Consider the following 25,142-nt stretch of genomic DNA (forward strand, 5'->3'; position numbering starts at 1 on the left):
TAGCCATTGGAACAAGACACACAGACTCAGCACCCTGCACCATCCCTGCATGTCTCCCATGCCAAGTTTCCCTTTCAAAATCCTATGGCAAATTTAAAAATATAAGATGGCACTTTAGAATGCTAGTTCACTAGTTAAAGTATGTCAATGAGATATATCTTGGGGTGAAATGTTTTTATTTCCTTCACTTAGCATTCTTCTCGTTATTCTTTACTGGTTAGTTCAAATGCCATTTTTCTCCAATATCTTTCTCGGCCTCACGCAAAGCAAGGTTATCTTCTTGGTTTACTGGCTCTCCAACTAGAACTACCTTTCCTTTCACCAGCCCTTACCTCTTATGCATTAGCTATCCAGCAGCAAGCAGCTGAACCTGGGTCCAGTTACATTTACACAGAAATTGCATTCATAACGAGTTTTAATTAATTTATTTATTTACTTATTTTTTGACGTGGAGTTTCACTCTTGTTGCCCAGGCTGGAGTGCAATGGCACGATCTCAGCTCACTGCAACCTCCGCTTCCCAGGTTCAAGTAATTCTCCTGCCTCAGCCTCCCAAGTAGCTGGGATTACAGGCATGCGCCACCATGCCCGGGTAATTTTGTATTTTTAGTAGAGATGAGGTTTCGCCATGTTGGCCAGGCTGATTGCAAACTCCTGACCTCAGGTGATCCACCTACCTCGGCCTCCCAAAGTGCTGGGATTACAGAAGAGAGTCACCGTGCCCGGCCCATAAAGAGTTTTTAAATAAAAGCCTCACATGATTATGGTCCTAAATAAAGGGTCTTCTTTAGAGCCATGGACATTCAGGGAAAAGCAATTATTCAAGAAAAGAACAAATTACCTTCATGATATTTTCTCTTCCTGGGAATGAAGGGATGTCTATTGTGAGCTTATGTGGGGCCTGAGGAACCTGGAGATCTCTGCCCTAGTGGAGTTTGTATTCTAGAAGGAATCAATAGACACATGAGTTTCTGATAGAGAATGAGATGATAGAGTCCATACATAAATAAGGCACAACAGAAGTGCAATGGAGGAAGAATTTTCCTCACTGAAAAATCGCTGACTTGAGGCAGATTGATTAGCAGGAGAAAAGGCATACATATTTATCTAACGAGTATACCCAAGAGCCTTCAGAATGAAAACTCAACCCCTCAATGAGGTACAGCAGCTTATACATCCTCTTGAGGTCACAGAAAGAATGAGGGCTCAGAGCATGGCCAAAAACAGGAAACAGGTTTTAGTGGCAAGACAGGTGTATTGGTCCATTCTCATGTGCTACTATGAAGAAATACCCGAAACTGGGTAACTTACAAAGGAAAGAGGTTTAATTGACTCACAGTTCACCATGACTGGGGAAGCCTCAGGAAACTTACAATCATGGCAGAAGGGGAGGCAAACATGTCCTTCTTCACATCGTGGCAGCAAGGAGAAGTGCAGAGGAGAAGGAAGATAAGCCCCTTATAAGACCATTAGATCTCATGAGAACTCACTATCACATGAAGGTAACCGATCCCATGACTAAATTGTCTCCCCCTGTGTCCTTCCCATGACATGTGGGGATTATGAACTACAATTCAAGATGAGATTTGGGTCGGGACACAAAGCCTAACCATATCAACAGGTTATGGGAAGGAGAAAGAAAGAGGCTTGGTTAGCAAAGGGGGTCTTGTTATGTGGATGAAATCTCACAGGTAGCAGCCCTCAGAGAAAAGAGATGGTAAATGATTTTTTTCAGAACTTTAAGGGTGTCAGAGAGTCAGTTATTCTCTTCTAGATCCAGGAAACGCCTATAATGAGAAGGCCTGGCTGCATTAATGGAGATTCTCTACAGATGCTGCAAATTTCCTTCACAAAAGACAGCTTTGCAGGGCCACTTTAGTCTGCTGACCATGTGGCAGCCATCTTAAAATATGTCCAAAAATATATTTTGGGGTAAAATAGTTTTTATTTTCTTAATTTAGCATTCTTCTAGTTGTTTTTTACTGGTTAGTCCAAATGCCATTTTTCTCCAATATCTTTCTTGGTCTCACACAAAGCAAAGTCCTTCCTCCATTGCACATCTGTTGTGCCTTATATATGCACAGCCTCTATCATCTGATTCTCTATCAGAAATTCGTTTGTTTATTGGCTCCTTCTAAAATACAAACTCCATTAGGGCATAGACTATGATCTATTCATCTTTATATAACAGAACCTGAAGTAGAATGAGGAAATGTATATTTAAAGGATGAAGATTTTGTTAAGGCTTTCAAGGGTCACACTGACCTTTGAGAATACAAACCATTCAAATAGGTGAAGAGAAAGGGGATATAAAAGGAGCACATAATTAAGATTGGGCATGACCCTGGCTTGTGATGGGAAAGTGATATGCTGAAAAGTCTGTTTTGAGAAGTAATGAGAGAAGTTGGGATTGACAGCATGTGGGAGAAATTGTGGATACCCTCAAATCCAGGAAGAAATGGTGGGGAGCTATGAAAAGCCTTCAGGAAGGAATGTTAGGTGATATTGTAACCACCCAATGGGTTCATTTTGCTTGCTGCCCAGATAGAGCCAATTTATCAAGACAGGGGAATTGCAATAAAGAGTTTAATGTGCATAGAGCCAGCTAAAAAGGAGACCAGAGCTTTGTTATTATTCGCATCTGCCTCCTTGAAAATTAGGAGGCTAGGGTTTTTCAAGAATAGTTTAGTGGGCAAAGGAATGGGTGCTGCTGATTGATTGTGGAAGCAATCATAGGGCTGTGGACCATGGTCCTGGTGAGCTGAGTTTGCTTCAGGCGGCAGGGATTGGTAGGGGCAGGACCAGTTGAGTCAAGAGTCACAGGTCCAGGTGGGGCTACTGATTGTCAGAAATGCAAAAGCATGAAAACATGTCTCAAAAGTCTAATTTTAGGTTCGACAGTAGTGCTGTTATCTGCAGGAGTAATTGGGGAAGTTGCAAATCTTGCGACCTCTGGTATAGTGGCTGGTAATTGTTTATGTCTACACCTTAGTCTGCTAAGGAGAATTCAGGCTCCTCTCATACTCCTAACCTGGTGAACTTTCATTAGTTTTACAAAGGTGGTTTAGTTTTGTGGAATGGATATTATCATTTAAATATAAACTAAATTTCTCCTCAAGTTAGCTTGGCCCAAGCCCAGGGCAATTTGACAGTTAAAGGCAAGATAGAGGTTGGTTCAATTAGATCTCTTCCACGGTGATAATTTTCTTACTGTTATAATTTTGGCAAAAGTGCTTTCAATATATATGCTATGTACAATTTATTTTAATTTTTGATCTGCCTTTAGAAATGACAAAACTCTCCTGGATTGCTGGGAAGAGATGCTTTAAAAAATTGAAGTGAGGCTGGATGCAGTGGCTCACGCCTGTAATCTCAGCACTTTGGGAGGCTGAGGCAGGCGGATCATGAGGTCAGGAGATTGAGACCATCCTGCGTAACACAGTGAAACCCCGTCTCTACTAAAAATACAAAACAATTAGCTGGGCATGATGGCAGACACCTGCAGTACCAGCTACTCAGGAGGCTGAAGCAGGAAAATGGCATGAACCCAGGAGGCAGAGCTTGCGGTGAGCAGAGATCATGCCACTGCACTCCAGCTGTTGGGGACAGAGCGAGACTCCATCTCAAACAAAGAAAAGAAAGAAAAGAAAAAAGTTGAAGTGAGACAGAGTAAAAGTTGAACTCTCAGCATCAGGTGATGGCCTTGAGCATAATAAGGATAAATTATTCTCTTCATTATGAAATAATAAATTTATTTATGAAATAACTAAATTATTTCTTTGAAAGAATTGGTAGAGACTTGGAACAAATTAAAAATAGAGGTATAAGAAGGGTTCTTCCTAAAAGTTATAGAAGATATTTCAGTTGAACTAATTGTTTACATATTCTATAACTTTCTATATGTATAATTTATACCCCCTACCTACTTAAAGCCAATAATTAACATTTTTAAAGGATAAATAAATCAGAAATGATAAGATGTGCCTAAAAAAGAAGAACTTAAAAAGAATAAGCCATTTAGAGATAAGGAAGAAATATTAACATTAAAAAACTAGAATGGAATCATTGGCACAATTATGCACTAACTATACTTGTTCTTTTCCAGAAACTTAAACAAAATAAAAACCCAACATGTTCTGGAATTCCTGCTCTTTCCTTCTTTCTTTCTTTCCCTCTTTCTTTCTTTCTTTCTTTCTTTCTTTCTTTCTTTCTTTCTTTCTTTCTTTCTTTCTTTCTTTCTTTCTTTTTTTTTTTTTTTTTCTTTTTTTTTTTTTTTTTTTTTTTCTTTCTTTCTTTCTTTCTTTCTTTCTTTCTTTTTTCTTTCTCTCTCTCTCTCTCTCTCTCTCTTTCAGCTCTAAATATTGTATGCTGAAAGTTTTGCTGGACGCTGGAATAACAAAATAACAAATGACATGTTTTGAAATTGTTCTAATGTTTTACATATATTAGCTCAATTACTAGTCCCAACAATCCAGTATGGTAAATTCTATTGTAATCCTCCCTTTACAGATGAGAAACTTAAGGCACAGGTGGGATTCAAGCCAGTAAGCAGGGGAGATGTAATTTTATTTCAGCCAGCCCAGCACTGGGTCCATGTTTTTAATCACTATACACACTACCTCTCTGCAAAATCAGATATGAAAGGAATTTTCTTTACCCTCATACTGTTTTTGGTGCAGTCAAATCTATGAATTTTTTTCTTTGATAGCTCCTGGGTATGTGTCATATTTTGAAAGGCCTTTCCAGTTATAAATTTACATAAACATTATTGTATAATTTCTGTTAACTTCGAGGTTTCATGTTTTATATTTTAAAACATTTTACCTACTAGGAATGTATACAGATACAAAATATGAGGTTTACTGTTTTATAATCAGATATGACCATGGCTCAACATCATTGATTAAAGAATACATCTTTCCATTACTGAGTTAAAGTGCCACCTTTTCATATAATAAATTCTTTTATGTACTTTAGTCTATGTCTGGACTTGATTTTCAATTTGCTAATGATTTTTCATGCGCTAGTGTCACAGTCATCAATGTATGGTATTAACTTGCTTTTAATGGTTATCAAGTTCAAGTCTGCCTTAATAGGTTATGGCAATATGCTAGTGAACTCATATATCTGCGTGGCAAAATGGTATATGTATACTGGGTTCCTTGACATGAAAATGTAAATTGCACCTGTCTGGCTTCTGAAACTGGTGTTGAAAAGAATGCACTAGCTGAGTCTGCAGCAGCGTATGAGTCTTACTAGGTTTGTTGAGTTTCCTGTAAAGTTCTGACTTAGGTGGTGTAGCTGAAACAATTGGTGGAACCAACTTGTTTAATCACCAAGCCTGTTGTTAACCTCTTCCTTACTTACTGGCCAGATGGGACTATTATGAGGGAGTTTATGGGAATTAAAACTCTTGTTTCAGCTACTTCCTTAATCAAAACAGGCATCTCTTGCTGCCCCTCTGGAGTTCTATCTTGCTTAGTTTCACTAGCTAGAAAGGCTTGAGCAATTCCAAAGCTATATATTTAGCATGAGTAAATAATACTGAGTGACTTTGAAGTGAATGAAACATCAACTAAATCAATGTTTCATTCACTTAAAATCCATCTCTACTATGCATTTAGGTAAAGCTGATGTGACCACAGAATAATCACCACAGTCACACTTTCCCATTCATAAATTTATATCTACCTTGGGTTTCACCACCACAGTGTCTTCCATATCATCTTTGGACCCTTTAGAGCACCATAACTCTCTCCAAAGGCAATGACTATACTGGAGTGTCTGTGCATACTCATCCTAAGAAGTTTCACATGCCACCCTTGGGACATTTCACCCAAATTATTGCATAGGCCTGGAGTACCTGCTCCTTGTTACTGTGAGCCCTGGGTACTGAGGTTTCCCTTATTGCTTTCCCTGAACTATAGCTACCCCTTTGCAAATAGTCTCTTTATTACACAGATACACTGTGTCATCTCATTCCTGCTGTAGCCCAGTTCTTGTGGACACAGGAAATTACAAGCTTCATATACTTTAATACTGAAAAGACCATATAAAACCTATAGTCTTTGATTTCACTCTAGCTAATAAAGCATAATGTTAAAACCTGTATCCTGTAATGAGTAGTTGTCAAAGAAGAACATACAGGAGGATAAAAGGTTTGTTAATTCTGATGTATGAAATGACAAGTCTGTACTCTTTAGAATAATTTAGAGTGAATGGAAAAGGCTGAAGCTCAAAGTGTCTGCAAGGCATTTTTATGATATGCTAAGACTATAATGCCTAACTTAGGCTGGAGTGAAGCCCACGTAATGTTAATCTCTGTTCATGTAGTCTCTTGACAACTTAAAACTTCTTTATTTTTACATTTCAGAGATACTAACTAGCTCTTAGTTACGTTTCTTTGGAAATATAACACAGCTAATAAATAAAATTCTGATTTGTAGAAATTTTGGATTTAAAGCAGTTTTAATATACTTCAGATTATTAGCTGAAATGTATAAACCCTTATATTTATATAAATAAGATATATTGCACATATCATGACACATTTTTTCATCTACATAGAATAACACTTATTTGAGTTTTGGTGATGAGAAAACTGAGTCTTAAGAAGAAGTCCCACGCATGTTCTCTTAAGACAACGCAAGGTGATTAAAGCCCGAAACGAAGGAGTAAAACCATCAAGAAAATGAAGAAACCTCAGTAACATTAGAGGCTAAAATTATAAAGGAGTTTCAGTCTGGAAATACTAAGACTTTGAGCATCTATTAATTACAAGGTATAAAACATTGATGAGAAATCTGCCATGAATGTCATAAATTTCCAGAAATCTTGACTTAGAAGGTACGCTTTGTATTCTGAAAGATCATTTGGTGTTTAAGTAGAGGAATAAAAGGAAGAACTTGTATTTGTTTCTTTATTTATTGAGCCATAGTTGCTCTGTCACCCAGGCTGGAGTGCAATGACACAATCTCCACTCACTACAACCTCCTCCTCCTGGGTTCAAGTGATTCATCTGCTTCAGCCTCCCAAGTAGCTGGGGCTACAGGTGTGCACCACCACACCCAACTAATTTTTGTGCTTTCAGTAGAGAAGGGACTTTACCGTGTTGTCCACACTGGTCTTGAACTCCTGGCCTCAAGTGATCCACCCACTCAACCTCCCAAAGTGCTGGGATTACAGATGTGAGCCACCACACTCGGCCAGAAGCTGAATACATTAAGAGCCTATACTGCATTATGTACCAGGCCCTGTGGTGAGTATATGACATGGGTTATGTCTCTGAACATTTAAAGAACATAATGCATTATCTCTATTCTCAGAAAAAAACTGAGGCCTGAGGAGGTTAAACAACTTGCCCCATACCACACAACAAATACCTAGGGGAGTCGTGATTCCAATCAGGTAACATGAATCAAGAGCCCAGGCTCTTAAACATGCTCTCCTGCATTTGAAGAGAGATGGCCCTTGATGTGAAGTGACAGGTAAAGAGACACACACACACACACACACACACACACACACACACAGAGGCACAATGAAATCACTAACAAATCAGGAGATTTCAGTATTAGGGAAGTGGCTGTTTATTAATACGTGAAAACAATATTATATGAGATCATCATAGTTAGTGTCCCCTTCGAATGAAGACACTGCTCATCTAAAAATAACTGCATTGGGGCCTGGCACAACATATTTTAATGAATGTGTTTATGTCTGTCATTTCCTAGAAGAGCTGAATGTCCACTCTGAATGCCACATGAGACAAATTGGCAGGGAAGCGTTCATTTTTTCCAGTGACTGGCTGGCTACAGTGCATTTTATGTGACTAATGAAGACATTCATAGTATGACAAATATCACAAGGAGAGATTTAGCAGCAAGAGGAGGCACAGCACAAGGGGCGGGGGCAGGTGGAGATGACACAGGTTGGGCGATAGCAAGTGGTGTGGCAGGAGACTCGGCCACAGACTGGACGCAGGCAGCAGCAGGGGCGGCAGCAGCTGGATTCACAGCAAGAGGGGCGGCAGCAGCTGGAGATGCAGCAGCTGGGGCGGCAGCAGGTGGGCTGGCAGCACACAGACTGGCAGCACTGGGGCCTGCAGCAGCTGGACACACAGCAGCTGGGGCGGCAGCAGGTGGTCCTGCAGCAGGTGGTCTGGCAGCAGCTGGGGCGGCAGCAGGTCTCCAGGCCACAGCTCTGCTCAGAGCAGACAGAGCCACAACAGGAGCTGACCATGGTGTCAGAGGGTGGAGGTTCTGGGTGGGTTTCTAGAAGAATGAGGTTCTCACGTTTGGAAGTATCCTCGGGCCACAGCCTCTTATATACTGCCCAGCTGTCCTGTTGTTACCACATTTTCCTTGTTTTTGTTTACTTAATAACTAATTGATTATCAGATTACACAATCATGTTTGCCCATTTAATGGTTTAAACTTGTTAAAAACAAGATTTTCTTGTCCTGATGTAATAAGATCTATCATGTCTGCCTTCTCTCATGATTCACACCTTGGTGGCATCTTCTAGACCACATTCTCTTCCTCTTCCTCCACAGAGGGCTGTTCATGTGATTCCCTGCATCTGGAATTGCATTTCTCACTCTCACTTCCGGTACCCTCTACCAAAATGGGATTTGGTCAGTCAGTCACACCTCCAGTTCGGCATTCCCTCTAGTGACCAATAGCAAGGAAAGCCCATCTGCTCAGTGTGGCATTCCTAGTCTGTGGGTCATTATTAAGCCCTGAGCAAAGGGACAGCGATGCCTGCGTGTGGCCTTAGTGACCTCTACACTGCTGAAATGGGTTTCCCTGGATGTTTTAAATTTTGGGTCATGTTCTATATCCTTAAATTGTTATCCTTGGTGTTCCTAATAGGTCACAGTTTCTTAAGTTGATACTTTGCTCTCCTATATTTTGTGTCATGTCTCTCCAGCAGATCTATTAGATTCTGGAAGACATAGTCCCATTTTTGTTCCATAACTCATTGTTTTTTTTAAAATGCCTCTAACTGTCTGTTAACATAATGCAAGTGTGTGTTTTCACTTTTTAAAAAAGACATTTGAGATAATTGTAGATTTACAAACAGCTGTAACAAACAGTCCCAGGAGAGGCTGTCTGTACTTCACCCAGGCTCCTTAACACTGTGTAACATCTGTAGAATGCTTTTAAGAATCTGTCTACCCCCACTACTGTGTCTTGCATGATGTGCTGAATATAGAAAGAGCTCAAGCTCAGTGAAATTAAAAACAATCAGTTATTTTTCAGATTGACATATAATATTGTATTTATCATGTACAGCATAATATTTTGAAATATGTATACATTGTGGAAGGGTTAAATCTAGCTCATAAATGCATTGCCTCTCATACCTATCATTTTTTTGTGGTGAGAACACTTAATATCCAGGTGAGAACACTTAATATCCATTGTCAGAATTTTTCAAGAATACAATATGTGCAATATATCATCATTCACTGTAGTCACTATGCTACACAGCAGACCTCTTGAACTCATTCCTCCTGTCCAGCTACAATTATATGTCTTTTGACCAGTATCTCCTCAAGCCCATGACTCCCTAGCCACCCCTAGCCTCTGGTTATCTTCATTTTCTGCTCTACTTCTATGATATCAACTTTTTTGAGTGAGATCATGTGAGTGAGATCATGTGCTATCTGTCTTTCTGTGACTGGTTTACCTCACTTAGCATAATTTCCTTGATTATGCTAATTTATCCATGTTGCCACAAATGACAGAACTTCCTTCTTTTTATGGCCAAATAGTACTGCACTGAGTATATACTGCATTTTCTTTTTCCACTTATTTGTTGGTGGACACTTGCATTGTGTGCATATCTTCGCAATTGTGAATAGTGCTGCAATAAATGTGGACATGCAGTTATTTCTTCAACATACTGATTTCATTTCCTTTAGATACATACTGTACCCAGAGGTGGATTGCTGGATCATATGCTAATTCCATTTTTAATTTTTTTGAGGAACGCTTATATTGTTTTCCATAATGGCTGAACTAGTTTCCATTCCCACCAACAGTGTACAAGGGATTTTTTTTCACATCCTTGCCAATACTTGTTATCTTTTGTCTTTTTTAGGATAGCCATTCTAACAGGAGTAAGGTGATATCTCAATGTGGTTTTGATTTGTATTTCCCTGATGATTAGTAATGTTGATTACTTTTTCACAAACCTGTTAGCCATTTGTATGTCTTCTTTTGAGAGATATCTAGTCAGGTCTTTTTCCGATTTTTAATCAGGTTTTTGTTTTCTTGTTTGTGAGCTGTTTGGGCTCCTTGTACATTTGGATATTAACCCCTTATGAGATGTATACCTTATAAATATTTTCTCCCATTCTGTAGGTTATCTCTTAACTCTTCTTGTTGTATCCTTTGTTGTGCAGAACCTTTTTAGTTTGAAGTAATCTCGGTCATCTAATTTTTCTTTCATCGCCTGTGCTTTTGAGGTCATATTCAAAAAGTCATTACCAAGACCAATGTCATAAATCTTTCCCCCTATGCTTTCTTCCAAAAATTTCATAGCTTCTGATCTTACATTCAAGCCATTAACTCCTTTGAACTGATTTTTGTATACTGTAAGAAATAAGGGACTAATTTCGTTCTGCTGCACGTGGATACCCAGTTTTCCTAACACAATTTATTGAAGAAACTGTCCTTCCCCCATTCTTGGCATCTTTGTTGAAAATCAATTGGCTGTAAATGAGTGACTTTATTTCTGGTCTCTCTATTCCATTCCATTTGTCTATGTGTCTGTTTTTATGTCAGAATGATGATATTTTGGTTACTGCAGTGTTGTGGTTTCTTTTGAAGTCAGGGAATGTGATGCTTCTAGCTATGTTCTTAGTGTTCAAGATCACTTTGGTTATTTGTGGTTCTATACAAATTTTAGAACTTTTGTTTCTATTTCTGTGAATAATGTCATTAGTGTATTTATAGGGATTGCATGAGATCTGTAGATTGCTTTAAGAATATTTGGACAATATTGATTCTTTCAGTTCATAAACACAGGATATCATTCTATTTATTTGTGTTTTCATCAATTTCTTTCATTCGTGTTTATAGTTTTCAGTGTAGATATCCTCACTCCCTTGGTTAAACTTGTTCCTGAGTATTTTATTTTATTTTATTATAACTATTGTAAATGAAATAGTTTTCTTGATTTCTTTTCAACTAGTTTGCTTTTAATGTATAGAAAACCTACTAGGTTTTGTATGTTGATTTTATACTCTGCAACCTTACTGAATTTGTTTATTAGTTCTCACAGTTTCTCAGTGGAGTCTTTAGGGTTTTCTACCTATAAGATCATGTCATCTGCAAACAGAAACAATTTAACTTTTTCCTTTCCAATTCAAATATTTTAAAAATATTTTATTGGTGTCAATGTATAATTTTATTACATGGATATATTGCATAATGGTCGAGTCAGGACGTTTAGAGTATCCATCACTGAAATAACGTGCATCCTACCCATCAAGTAATTTCTCATCATCCAACCCCCTCCTACACTCCTACCCCTCAGAGTCTCCATTGTCTGTCATTCCACACTCTACATCCATGCGTATGCATCATTTGGCCCCACTGTAAGTGAGAACACGCAGCATTTGTCTTTCTGTGTCTGAGATGTTTCACTTAAGATAATGGCCTCCAGTTCCATCCATGTTTCTGCAAGTGACATGGTTTCATTATGTTTTATGGCTGAAGAGTATTCCATTGTTTGTCTATAGCACATTTTCTTTATCCAGTCATCCATTGATGGACATTTAGGTTGATTCTATACCTTTGCTGCTATAAATAGTGCTGCGATAAACATATGTGTGCAGGTATACTTTTGGTATAATGATTTCTTTTCCTTCAGGTAAACACTCAGTCACGGGGTTGCTGGATCAAATGGTAGTTCCAGTTTTAGTTCTTTGAGAAATCTCCATACTGTTTTCCATAGAGGTTATACTAATTTACCTTCTCAACAACTGTTTATGGGTTCCCTTTCAGCTGCATCTTCATCAACATTTGTTATTTCTGTCTTTTTAATAACGGCTATTCTGACTGATACAAGATGATCTCTTATTGTGGTTTTAATTTGCATTTGTTTAATGATTAGTGATGATGAGCATTATTTCATATGCTTATTGGCCATTTGTATGTCTTCTTTTGAAAAATGTCTATTCATGTCCTTTTCCCCTTTTTAATGGGACTATTTGTGATATTTTTGTTGTTAGAGTTCCTTGTAAATTCTGGATATGAATCCCCTGTTGGATGGATGGATAGTTTGCAGTTATTTTCTCCCATTCTGCAGGTTGCCTGTTCACTCTGTTGATTATGTCTTTTGCTGTGCACGACAGACCAGGAGCACCATCATCTTGGACAAACCCTGCCACTTTAAGTTCCAGCTCCCTTTCCAGCCTCATGCATTTCAAGGAAATCACTTCTCTTTTAACTACAAGCAGCCAGAAAGAGCAGACAGTAAAACACAGATAAGACAGCTCAGGCACAGAGGGAAGCAGGGGGAAAGTCTCTTGGGTAACTGCCAAACTTCACCCTCATATAATGGGCCCCAGTAAAACAGTGGGCCTTAATAAGCGCATTCCTTTCCCTTCACGTGTATTAAGATAGGGAATTTAAAAGCAGACTCAGGGGCTATGCCTGCATGGGAATAGACACACAACTCTCCCTCCCAGATAAGCATAGCAAAGAGACACAGAAGCCTTCCAAGCCTCTAATAAACTCTCCCACCCTAAATCCTTAAAAACTCTTAGTCTGTAAAAGAGTGTGCCTCCAACCTAACTCGGCCAAACCCCCCTCTTAGGTTTGTTTTCTCTAAAAGAAACCCGTCTTTCGTGTTTCTTTCCTCTTTCTTTAATTCTTACAGTGCAGAAGCTTTTTCGTTTAGATAAATCTTATTTGCCTGTTTTCTGTTTTGTTGCCTGTGCCTTAGAGGGCATAGTCACGAGGTTTTTGGCTAGATCAATGTCCAGAAGAGTTTTCCCTAAGCTTTCTTCTAGGAATTTTTTTTTTTTTTGACAGAATCTCGCTCTGTTGCCCAGGCTGGAGTGCAACAGCTTGATCTCAGCTCACTGCAACCTCTGCCTCCCAGATTCAAGTGATTCTCCTGCCTCAGCCTCCGAAGTAGCTGGGATTATAGGTACCAACCACTATGCCTGGCTAATTTTTGTGTTTTTAGTAGAGACGGGATTTCACCATGTTGGTCAGGCTAGTCTTGAACTCCTGACCTCAAGCAATCCACCTGCCTCAGCCTCCCAAAGTGCTGGGATTAAAGGCATGAACCATTGCGCCCAGCCTCTTCTAGTAGTTTTTATAGCTTCATGTCTTACATTTTAGCCTTTAATACATCTTGAGTTGATTTTTGTACATAGTGAGAGAGAGGCATCCAGTTTCATTCTTCTGCAAAGGCAATCCAGTGTACCCAGCATCATTTATTCATTGAACAGGATATCCTTTTCCGTGTGTGTTCTTATCAACTTCATCAAAAATCAGTTTGCTGTAAGCTTGCGGCTATATTTCTGTGTTCTCTATTCTGTTCCACTGATCTATGTGTCTATTTTTAACCCCAAACCATGCCATTTTTGTTACTATAGCTTTTTAATGTAATTTGAGAACAGGTAGTGTAATGCCTCCAGCTTTCCCCCGACCCCAACCCTTCGGATTGCTTTAGCTACTTGGACTCTGTTTTTCACTTCCCCATCAATTTTAGGATGTTTTCCCCCTAATTCCTTTAAAAATGGCATTAGTATTTCAGTAGGAATTGCATTGAATCTGTAGACTGCTTTGGGTAGTATGGTCATTTTAACAGCATTAATTCTTCTGATCCATGAGAATGAGATGTTTCCAATTTGTTTGTGTTGTCTGTAATTTCTTTTGTTAGTGTTTTGTAGTTTTCCTTTCAGGTATCTTTCACCTCATTCGATAAATGTATTCGTCAGTATTTTTATAGCTATTGTAAATGAGATTGCCTTCTTGATTTGGTATTCAACTGGATCATTATCGGTGTATACAAATGCTACTGATTTTTGCTTGTTGATTTCATATTCTGAAACTTTGCTGAATTCGCTTATCAAATCCACGAGTTTTTTGGTGGAGCCTTTAGGGTTTTCTAGATATAAGATCATGTCATCTTTTACTGTGTGAAGCTTTTTAGTTTAAGTAAGTCCCGTCTGCCAATTTTTGCTTTTGTTGCCTGTGCTTTTGAGATCTTAATCATGAATTCTTTGGCTAGATCAAGGTTCAGAAGAGTTTTTCCTAAGTGTTCTTCTGGTATTTTTATAGTTTCACGTTTTATATGTAAGTCTTTGATCCATCTTGAGTTGATTTTTGTACACGATGAGAGAAAGGGGTCCAATTCATTCAGCAAACAAATAATTTGACTTTCTTTTTTCAAATTTGAATGCTGTTTATCTCTTTCTCTTGCTTGATTGCTCTGGGTAGGGCTTCTAGTACTATGTTGAATAGGAGTGGTGAAAGTGGGCATCCTAGTCTTGTTCCAGTTCTTAGGGAGAATGCTTTCAATTTCTCCCTATTCAGCGTCATGTCAGTTATGGGTTTGTCATATGTGACCTTTATTATGTTGAGGTACATTCCCTCTATACCAAATTTGCTGTGAGTTTTTTCATTAAAAGATTTTGAATTTTGTAAAATGCTTTTTTTTTGCATCTACTTAAATGATCAAATGCTTTTTGTCCTTCATTCTATTAATGTGGTGTATCATGTTTATTGATTTATGTGTGTTGACCTAACCTTGCACCACCTGAGTGAATCCCACTTGATCACAGTGAATGATCTTTAAGGTTTCCTGGTATCCTGTTGAGTATTTTGTATTTTTGCATTTATGTTTATAAAGTATATTGGCCTATAATTTTCTTTTCTTGTAGTGTCCTTATCTGGCTTTGATAAAGAGTAATGCTGGCATTATAAACGGATGTTGGAAGTATTCCCTCCTCTTCACTTTTTGTGGAAGAGTTTGATAAGGATTGGCGTTAATCCTTCTTCAGATGCTTGTAGAATTCACATGTGAGGCTATCTGGTATTGGACTATTCTTTGCTGGGAGGTTTGTTATTGATACTTTAATCTTCTTATTCATTATTGGACTACTCAGATTTTCTATTCCTCATGATTCAGTCTTAGTAGGTATTATGTTTCTAGGAATTCATCCATTCCTTCTAAGTTATCCACACATCTACACACAAACATACACAGACATACACATACACATACACATACACATAAGTGCATGTAAAACTGATAAAACTAGAACAAGTTCTGTGGATTTTACCAACGTCAGTCTCTGGAGTTTGCCATGTACTCTAGTGATGGAATATGTGACAATTGGGGAAAACTGGGTAAAGGGCGCATAGGACTTTGCTGTACTTTTTTTTTTTTTTTTACTTTCTGTGAATTTATAGTTATTTCTAACTAGAAAGTTTAAAAAAAAAGATATATGAGGACTATTGGAAAAAAAAGAGGAGCATGCTTTTACTTGCCAATCTCATTGAATATTTATGACATCCTTACTACGTGTTGTGGCTATTGTGATCCTTTCTTTAAAGAAAAAAACCCTAGGCTGAGATAGTTAACATGTACAAGAACATAGCTGGTATGTAGTACAGTCAAAATTCAGCCCCAACTCTAATTCCCAAGTGCACAGGCTATACTCTATATAGAACTTCCCTATCAGTTTAAAGCCCTTCCTTTAAATAAGTTTAAATCAATTCATGAGATGCAGTTTACTGAGGACTTTCTATTTCAGTGGCTGTTGCAATTTACAGCTCTTATGTTAGATGTATTAGGTTCAAATATGCCTCCTTCTACCACATTTTCCTATTTCCGCTGTGAGACAGAATCCTAGTTTTGATAAAAAATCTTGTTGGAGAGTATCAATTTAATTTTTCAATTGTATGATGCCCTGATAACATGTAGTCTCCTGTTGTGCAGAAAAAGAGACAGAAATACACATAGACCAATTTATTAATAATAAACAGTGAAAGAGAACCACACACACAGATTGCCTCAAGTCTACCTAAATGGTACTTCTTTTCTTACACAGAACAGCTGTAATTTTCTTCTTTTATGCACTTTTTTCTCTTTAAACTAATTGCTTTGTTGTGGCTTTTGAAGTTCATATTTTTTTTTATGTTTACCTAATTGATACCTCATCTGGAGGATTGGACCATCTTCAAATCTTCTTCCTCTCCCACGGGTTGACCCAGAGCTAGTGGTAACTGATGTCTGAGTGCAAAATTCCAACTGCCTTGCCTCTCAGAAAGATGGGGCTATGATACTATTCACTCTCTAGAGCTTCCTATAGGGCCAGAAGAGAAAATAATTCAACAAAAACCATGTTCTGCCTTAGGTTCTTTAACTCCTCTATTCTGCCTCCCAGTTTCTTACTGATTTCTCCTGAGAGCATTTTCTTATAAACCACTCATCCAAGAATCCTTGTTTCCGGTTCTATTTTGAGTGAATCCAACTTAATGCACCTCTTAAACACAGTTTGTTTTAGAATAGAAGTTACTAACATGGCAATTCTGCCTTATCCTTCAGATATAATAATGTGGAAGAAAAAGAGACTGAAGACCGGGTGTGATGGCTCATGCCTGTAATCCCAGCACTTTTTGAGGCTGAAGCAGATGGATCACTTGAGGTCAGGAGTTTGAGACCAGCCTGGCCAACATGGTGAAGCCCTATCTCTACTAAAAATACAAAAATTAGCTGGCGGTGGTGGCACATACCTGTAATTCCAGCTACTTGGAGGGCTGAGGTGGAAAAATCGCTTGAACCTGGGAGGTGGAGGTTGCAATGAGCTGAGATGGCACCACTGCCCTCCAGCCTGGATGACAGGACAAGACTCCATCTCAAAATAAATAAATGAAGCAGAGAGAGAGAGAGAGAGATATTAAAGACAACTAGTCCAGAGATAACTGTGCCAAAACTGAGAAGAAGAAGAAAAGAAGAAGAAGAAGAAGAAGAAGAAGAAGAAGAAGAAGAAGAAGAAGAAGAAGAAGAAGAAGGAGGGAGGAGGAGGAGGAGGAGGAGGAGGAGGAGGTGAGGAGGAGGAGGGAGGAGGAGGAGGAGGAGGAGGAGGAGGAGGAGGGGGAGGAAAATATTTAGAACATTTACCTATTTAGTAGACAGTATACTCAAGAGTTGACCGTGACACCGGGGTAACCACAGATATTGTATAAAAATGATTTAATTATGTTATGTGAAATAGGCCAAGCACAGAAAGACAAATTGCTAATGGAATGGAACTCATGAAGATAAATAATAGTTTGCTGGTTATCAGAATCAGAGGAGGGTGCCTGTGAGAAATGAAGAGGTTGATTAATGGGTACAAATATAAGTTAGAGAGAAAAATATGACCTAGTATTCAATATAACTGTAGGATGACTATAGTTAACAATAAGCTATTAAACATTTCAAAGTAGCTACAAAAGAATAATTCAGATGTTCCTAGCATAAAGAAAAGATGCATTGTGATGGATAATCCAATTACCCTGATTGGATCTTTACACATTATATGGATATATCAAAATTTTATATGTGCATCTATTATATATCAATAAAGAAGGAAAAATGTTTTGAAGGGCACTAATACTGAGGTTACGAACACTGGTGTCTTAGATTGGGTACCCACTGGAGCAGACCCAGGAGTATATTTGGGAGGTGGTCCCAAGAAGTGCTGTATGGAACACAAAAAATGCTCCAGGAAAGGGAGGGAAGTGAATACAAGATGAGTTAATGATCAGAATAGCCCTGTAGGCAGCTGGAATTTGGTGTCTCTGAGGACTTCTGACAGGCTGGTACAACATGCTCCGAACTGGAGGAGAAATAACTAAAGCTTGTTTTCACCAACCCCTACTCATTTGTTGAGTGCTGTTCTGAGAAGCTTTAACTCTACAGTCCAGAGCTTGCCCTTTGGCTACAGAAACTCTTCAAGAAGAGAGTTCCAGTTGCTTGCTCTAAGAAACCACCATTGTATATTAGAATAAAGTGTGCTGAGGAAATAGAGGTGGTGCCCCTGAAATTACGTGCTGTGGTCTTCTCCTCTGCAGAGAAGAACAACAGAAAAATGACTGGTAATGACCACACCCAAAAAAGAAAAATAAGAAGACACAGTATCTGTATATTTCTATGCCTGAAAATTTATTTAATATTTATTTAGGTAAATATTTGTTTAAAATGGAATAGCTCCATATGAGAAATTACGGCAGAGAGCAAATATTTCAATTAAGATAGTTGACAGATTTTGGAGCAAATTACAACTCATGTTCATTTGGTAGAGAGGTAAAATGTGGGGGGAGCATATATTTGGAGGCCAGATTCAATCTAAGAATTGGTTGGAACTGAAGTTTTCCAACTAGCTTCCCATGACTCAGCTCATAGATGAGCTACATCAAGAATGCTAGTTGATGAGAATCGGGTGAGTTCAGATGAGAGTCTCAGCAGCAAGATGCACTACAGCAGGTTGGTCAGCAGCACGTGGTCTGGCAGCAGTTGGGACGGCAGCAACTGGACACACAGCAGTTGGTTTGAAAACACTGAGTTCTGCAGCAGGTGGTCTGGCAGCAGCTGGGGTGGCAGCAACTGGAGATGCAGCAGGAGGGCCTGAAGCAGCTGAAACCACAGGAGGAGGAGCTACTGCTGCTGGAGATACTGCAGGAAGGATGGCAGCAGCTGGAAATGCAACAGCTAGGGTGGCAGCAGGTGGTCCTGCAGCAGGTTGTTTGCCAGAAGATGGGCTAGCAGCACAGAGACTGGCCACACGGGGACCTGTAGCAGCTGGACACACAGCAGCTGGGGCGGCAGCAGGTGGTCCTGCAGCAGGTGGTCTGGCAGCACTGGGGCCTGCAGCAGCTGGACACACAGCAGCTGGGGCGGCAGCAGGTGGTTCTACAGCAGGTGGTCTGGCAGCACTGGGGTCTGCAGCAGCTGGATACACTGTAGCTGGGGCGGCAGCAGGTGGGCTGGCAGCACACAGACTGGCAACACTGGGGCCTGCAGCAGCTGGGGCGGCAGCAGGTGGTCCTACAGCAGGTAGTCTGGCAGCACTGGGGTCTGCAACAGCTGGAAACACAGCAGCTGGGGCGGCAGCAGGTGGGCTGGCAGCACACAGACTGGCAGCACTGGGGCCTGCAGCAGCTGGACACACAGCAGCTGGGGCGGCAGCAGGTGGTCCTGCAGCAAGTGGTCTGACAGCAGCTGGGGCGGCAGCAGGTGGGCTGGCAGCACACAGACTGGCAGCACTGGGGCCTGCAGCAGCTGGACACACAACAGCTGGGGCGGCAGCAGTTCTCTAGGCCACAGCCCTGGTCAGAGCACACAGAACCACAACAGGAGCTGACCATGGTGTCAGAGGGTGGAGGTTCTGGGTGGGTTTCCAGAAAGGAGGGTTTGGAAGGTTTGGAAGTCTCCTTGCCCCAGATCCTCTTTTATACCCTGCTAAGGCCTGATGTCATCAGATGCAGCACTCTTTCCTTGTTGTTGTTGGTCCTGATAAGCAGGCAATTATCAAATTAGGCAAGTTTGTTTTTCTGCTTAAATTTGTCAACATGGAGGAAAGCATTATTTCCTTCCCCTGGTGTGTTAGGATTCCTCAGGTCAGCTCTTCTTGAACAACCTCTTGTGTGCCTCTTGCTGTAGCTTCCTCCTTGAGCTGCCATGTGACATCTGCCTGTAGGTACCATGCGCTGCAGCCTCATTTTCCTGAATACATTATGTCTGACCTTGGGTGATTTTAATTCTTCTAGGCCCATAATTTTCTTTTGGTGATTCAGGAGGAGAAAGCTGTGCTTTAATCTCATGGCATGTTTGTTATGAATCAAGTGGGCAATGAAGGTTTGAATGTGAATCAGGTGACCAGTGGCATGAAAACACAAATACTATTAGGATGCATTCCTTGCCACCTTCCGTACAATGAATCATGACCCATTTTCTAGACATTCTGATGGGGAAAGCAGAATTGTTTTAAGGTGGACATCTAAGTCATGAATTATTGATGCTTCTTTGTCTTGAGAAACAACACTCCAAAACTCAGTTGCAGGGCCTTTAGCGGAAATTGGCTACAGAGATCAGTTATACTAAAAGGTTCAGGTCCCTCCGCTCTCTGCTCTGAGGGGCTGATTTTCCTTCTGACTTTTCCTTCCTGTCTCTCTGGCTTTAACAGTCACATTGAGTCATCTCCTTTATTTCTAAGGTTTACTTGCCAATCTAAGGTAAAGGACCTAGTATCCTTGCTATATCTATATCTATATATATATACACACACACATATATATTTTTATATTATATATAAATATACACACATACCTACACACACACACACACATATATAAACATATATATACATATATATATGTATATACATACACACATACACATTATGTCTGACCTTGGGTGATTTTAATTATTCTAGACCCATAATTTTCTTTTGATGTGTGTGTGTGTATATATACATCAGTGTATATATATGTGTGTGTGTATATATATACACACATACACATATACATCAGTATATATATATACACACACACACACACAGGCTTGAGGGAATATATATATTCCCCCAAAGGACCTTAGGAATATATATGCATGTGTATATATAGTACTTTTATATAGGTAATATAGGAATATATATATTTATATATTTATGAATATATAATGCATATTCCTCATATGTTTGTATTTAGTAATATATAAATACATATCATATATATAATAACATATTTAGGAATATATATTTACTTTTATTTTATTATATTTATTTAGGAATATGTATTTACCTTTATCTCCTAAGGCCCTTTACCTTAGGAATATTATACACACACACATACACACACACACACACACACACACACACACACTCCCCCAAACCTGGGTGTTAAGGAAACCCAAGGAAGAAGGCAGAAACTCCCTGTCTTTGTGCCACATTCTTCTGATTACATGTCACCCTCCACTTTAGCATGCTCTTGGTTAGCAATTTCTGTCTGGACTGGCCTCTCCGAGGATACTATGGACACCTCAACTCTGCTGAGGCTCTTTCCATAAAACATGCTCATCAAAATATTTGGGGGCCGTGAAGGAAAGAAAAAGTGAATATACCAAATGGCAGAACCATGGTTCCAAAACAACAGAAATACTCTCACAAGGAATCAAACCTAACAATATGAAGTATCAGAACCAATTGTAGATCAAAAGAGTGGTTACTAACGCCACATGGCAAACGAGATTCGGGAGGAGTGAATATATCTTAATTTATTGGGAGTATTTATTTAACTACGCACACACCCTAATGTTTTGTCCACTCTTAGCACACTTTCACTAGATAAAATATTACAGGTTGAGGACATCTTATGTGAAAATCGGAAATCTGAAATGCTCCAAAACACGAAACTTTTTGAGTACCTATATGATGCTCAAAGAAAATGCCCAATAGAACATTTAGGATTTCAGGGTTTTGCATTAAGGATGCTCAACAAGTATAATGCAAATATTCCAACTCTGAAAAAACTTGAAATTTGAAACACGTCTGGTGCCAAGCATTTCAGATATGGGGTACTCAACCTGGATCACCACTATGAGCCCTATTACTCCAGGCATGCGGTGGAAAGACAGGTTGAGAACTTCTTGTCTAGAAACAACCACTGTATGTGTATAAGAAGACCTTGAAGCAGTTTATGATGAGGACCACTTAAGTGTTTCACACTCTAGTAACCTCAGTATAACCAAGTTCACACTTACGGCCAACCACTTACTGCCACTAACGCTGTGTTAACTCCTGCATGCAAACTTGAAACATTCATGAAAGTGGGACATTTACTAATGTAGATGTGGCATTTCTAATCCTCCCAGAGAGTTCGGAACACATCTGGAAAATGCATTTCAATCCAGGCTAGAAGGATAAAGATAAATTGGGGTTTATGAAAAGCAAAGTTGCTCTGAGGGTGACGTTATGATCAGTGAGGAACAAATGGAAATGCTTTGGAAATTTAACCTAAAAAGGAGAAAACTGGAGCAAAGCAAAGGCAGTGCAGCCTGAAGGGCCTCTGTATGAGAATGGACTTCCTCAAATGGCTGTCATGGGCTGATACAGGATAGGGAAGATAGGATGTTCCTAGGGAGAAACAAAATCTGACTCACCATGAGGAAGGTGCTTTATGAAATGGGCTGCCTCTAGAGATAATCAGGGGATGGGTTCCAGTGTGAGCTGGTGTTGCTGACTGAGCCACATGCAAGAGCCAGATGGAGGGAATTGGATGAAATTACTTTGAGCTTCCCTTCCTGCATTCAGGTGCATGTAAGTCTAATAAATGGAAAATGATGTTGTTATATTGTTAACCAGTTTCTACTGCTGCCCTGTTCCTGATTTCCAGGCTTACACAAACAGGATAACAATCTGGCTCCTGAGTGGGCCCCTGCTTCAGCACCGGCTGGTGTTCTGAGCCTGCACTGGCTCTGATGTACCCAGACGCAGCATCGTATTGAGGTCCTGAGCCTTTTTCCTCAGTCAGAGTGAACAGAAGCAGGTTCCAAGCTGTTACGGGGTTAAAACCCTGGTGAGCCCCTTTATGGTATAAGAGAACAACTCTAAGATTTCCTCGAGACCTTGAATTACGGGAAAAGAATTATACGCTTGAGGAACCCTGATGACGGGTGCCTACTGATGACTCAGTGGAGATCACTTTTATTTACATTAATTGAGTTTTTTTTCTTTGTAAGGTGAGTGTGTGTGTTTTACTTAATATAAGTTTGCATTATGTTTAGAAATCTCTCATGATTTCTTCTAGTACTTTAGCACTTTCATTTTCCCCAGCTTTATTGAGGTATAGTTGGCAAATAAAATTTAACATATATCAAGTGTACAACATGATGCCTTGATATGCATATATTGTGAGCTGATTATCACAACCAAGTTAGTTAATAACCTATCACCTAACATAGTTACTATTTTCTGTGTGTGTAATGAGAACAATTAAGATCTACTTTTTCAGAAAATTTCAAGTACTCAATACAGTATTATTAACTATAATCACCATGCTAGTTACTAGATCCCTAGAACTTAGAACCAATGTCAGATTTTGGGATTTGACATGTACTATGGTCCTATGAGAAGTGACCACTGAGGGAAACTGAGTGAAGGGTACAGGGAACTTTGTCTTATTCAACTTCATGTTAACCTATAGTTATTTCAAAATCTATAGTTATTTACAAAAAGTAAAAAAAAAAAATACAACAGAGGCTAATTGGTAGTAAAAGAGAGCCTGCTTGTGTTTGTCAATCAGGCATCTTTATCTCATTGACATTTTGTGATTACCTTCATGTATTTTTGAGTTATTATGATCCTTTCTTAAGAGAAAAGTAATCCTAGGTTGACAGAGTTTAAATACCATGTCTGAGATCATATGCAGTACAGTCAGGATTCAGCCTCAACTCTGCATAATTCTCAAGTCCACAGAATATACTCTACACTGAGCTGCTTCTGTTTAAATTAGTTTAAATCACATCATGGGAGGTAGTTTATTAAAAACAATTTTTTGTGCTGGCAGTTACATTCCACAGCTTTCATACTATATGTGTTAGGTTCAAAAATGTTTCTTAAATTCTTCTCCTGTTTCTACTATGAGACTGAATTCTGGCTTGGATAAAATCTCATTGGAGAATGCCAATCGAATGTTTTAATTGTGAGGGTATTTGACAACATGTACTCCTGTGTTGTGCAGAAAAAGAGACAGAAATACATACCATTGTATTAATAACAAATGAAAAGAGATAAGCATTTTTGGTGCTTTTGAACACTATGAAGTTTTATTGAGGAACATCAAACAATTCCACATAAAAATTGATTCGACAGAATAACATTAGAAAGAAACATCTAGAAGAGTAACATTTGAAATTTTATGTATATTGAATTAGAATAAAGAATTCTAAAACATGTGATGTGGAATTTGCCTGTAAATTCAGATTCAATAGTAATAAAAAGCTTCTATAAAAGAGAATAAATACTAATAAAGAGACTGGGCTTTTTCAAATCAGTCCATGCCTCTGTTTTCATGACATCAGGAAGTCCCCAAGTTCTCTGAATAGACGCTTTCTGCCTGAACTGAAGGATGGGGGAAAGAAGGTGCACAAATCCAGAGCAGGTCACTCAGCAGCAAGAACTGCCACAGCAGATGGGGCGGAAGCAGGTTGTTCTACAGCAGGTGGTCTGGCAGCAGGAAGGGCGGCAGCAGCTGGACGCATAGCAGTTGGGTCTACAGCATCTGGAAATACAGCAAGAGGGCCGGCAGCAGGTGGGCAGGCAGCACACAGACTGACAGCACTGGGGCCTATAGCAGCTGGAAATACAGCAGCTGGGGCGGCAGCAGGTGGTCCTGCAGCAGGAAGTCTGGCAGCAACTGGGTCTGCAGCAGCTGGAGATACAGCAGGAAGGCCTGCAGCAACTGGAAATGCAGCAGCTGGGGCGGCAGCAGCTGGGTCTGCAGCAGCTGGAGATACAGCAGCTGGGGCGGCAGCAGGTGGTCCTGCAGCAGGTGGTCTGGCAGCAGCTGGGTCTGCAGCAGCTGGAGACTGACAGCACTGGGGCCTGCAGCAGCTGGACACACAGCAGCTGGGGCGGCAGCAGGTGGTCCTGCAGCAGGTGGTCTGGCAGCAGCTGGGGCAGCAGCAGCTCTCCTGGCAGAGATCTTGACCACAGCTCTGGTCAGAGCAGACAGAGCCACAACAAGAGTTGTTCATGGTGTCAGAGGGTGGAGTTTCTGGGTAGGTTTCCAGGAGAATGAGGTTCTGGAGTTTAGAAGTCTCTTTGAGCCACAGCCTCTTATATACTGCCCCAGTTTCCTGTTGTCACTATATTTTTCTTGTTTTTGTTTATTTAGTTGTGAAATACTTATCAGATTACACATTAATGTTTGTCCATTTAATGGTTTAAAATCACTGGGAAGAAAATACTCTTGTCCAGATGTAATAAGATCTATACCATCTACTTTTCCTCGATTCTCACCTCAATGGCATCTTCTAGACTAAAATTATCTTCCTCTTCCTCACACAGGGCTATCAAGTGATGCTTTGCATTTGGAATTACATTTCTCACTCTCTTTTCCTGTACCC

At 39.7% G+C, this 25,142-nt stretch overlaps 3 protein-coding genes across 3 annotated transcripts; all 3 read right to left on the bottom strand.

The window, feature by feature from the left end:
- Window positions 1-7,874: 7,874 nt before the first annotated feature.
- On the bottom strand, window positions 7,875-8,342 carry LOC101003952 (keratin-associated protein 4-12). Its single transcript, XM_031657091.1, has one exon. It carries the CDS (start codon window positions 8,238-8,240, stop codon window positions 7,875-7,877), a length of 366 nt encoding a protein of 121 aa, XP_031512951.1. The 5' UTR covers window positions 8,241-8,342.
- A 10,166-nt stretch (window positions 8,343-18,508) lies between these two features.
- On the bottom strand, window positions 18,509-19,403 carry LOC101019390 (keratin-associated protein 4-4-like). The gene is made up of 2 exons (XM_031656964.1): window positions 18,825-19,403; window positions 18,509-18,749 (listed from the first exon to the last, which is right to left on the bottom strand). Exons 1-2 carry the CDS (start codon window positions 19,382-19,384, stop codon window positions 18,509-18,511), a joined length of 801 nt encoding a protein of 266 aa, XP_031512824.1. The 5' UTR covers window positions 19,385-19,403.
- A 4,415-nt stretch (window positions 19,404-23,818) lies between these two features.
- Window positions 23,819-24,848, bottom strand: LOC101006393 (keratin-associated protein 4-3-like). Its single transcript, XM_031657086.1, is given in 2 exon segments — window positions 23,819-24,582; window positions 24,585-24,848. Coding segments are annotated over 2 exon segments (588 nt in total). The 5' UTR covers window positions 24,771-24,848; the 3' UTR covers window positions 23,819-24,180.
- Between the last annotated feature and the right edge of the window lie 294 nt (window positions 24,849-25,142).

This window comes from Papio anubis, chromosome 17 (genome assembly GCF_008728515.1).
Source record: "Papio anubis isolate 15944 chromosome 17, Panubis1.0, whole genome shotgun sequence".
NCBI classification, from domain to species: Eukaryota; Metazoa; Chordata; class Mammalia; order Primates; family Cercopithecidae; genus Papio; species Papio anubis.

Excerpts from the sequence above, each read along its gene's own strand:
- LOC101019390 (XM_031656964.1), bottom strand. The coding sequence starts at position 19,384 with ATGGTCAGCTCCTGTTGTGGTTCTGTGTGCTCTGACCAGGGCTGTGGC. Across the intron at positions 18,750-18,824 it reads TGCCGCCCCAGCTGCTGTGT|GACCACCTGCTGCCACCCTA; the intron begins GTCCAGCTGCTA and ends AACCTGCTGCAG.
- LOC101003952 (XM_031657091.1), bottom strand. The coding sequence starts at position 8,240 with ATGGTCAGCTCCTGTTGTGGCTCTGTCTGCTCTGAGCAGAGCTGTGGC.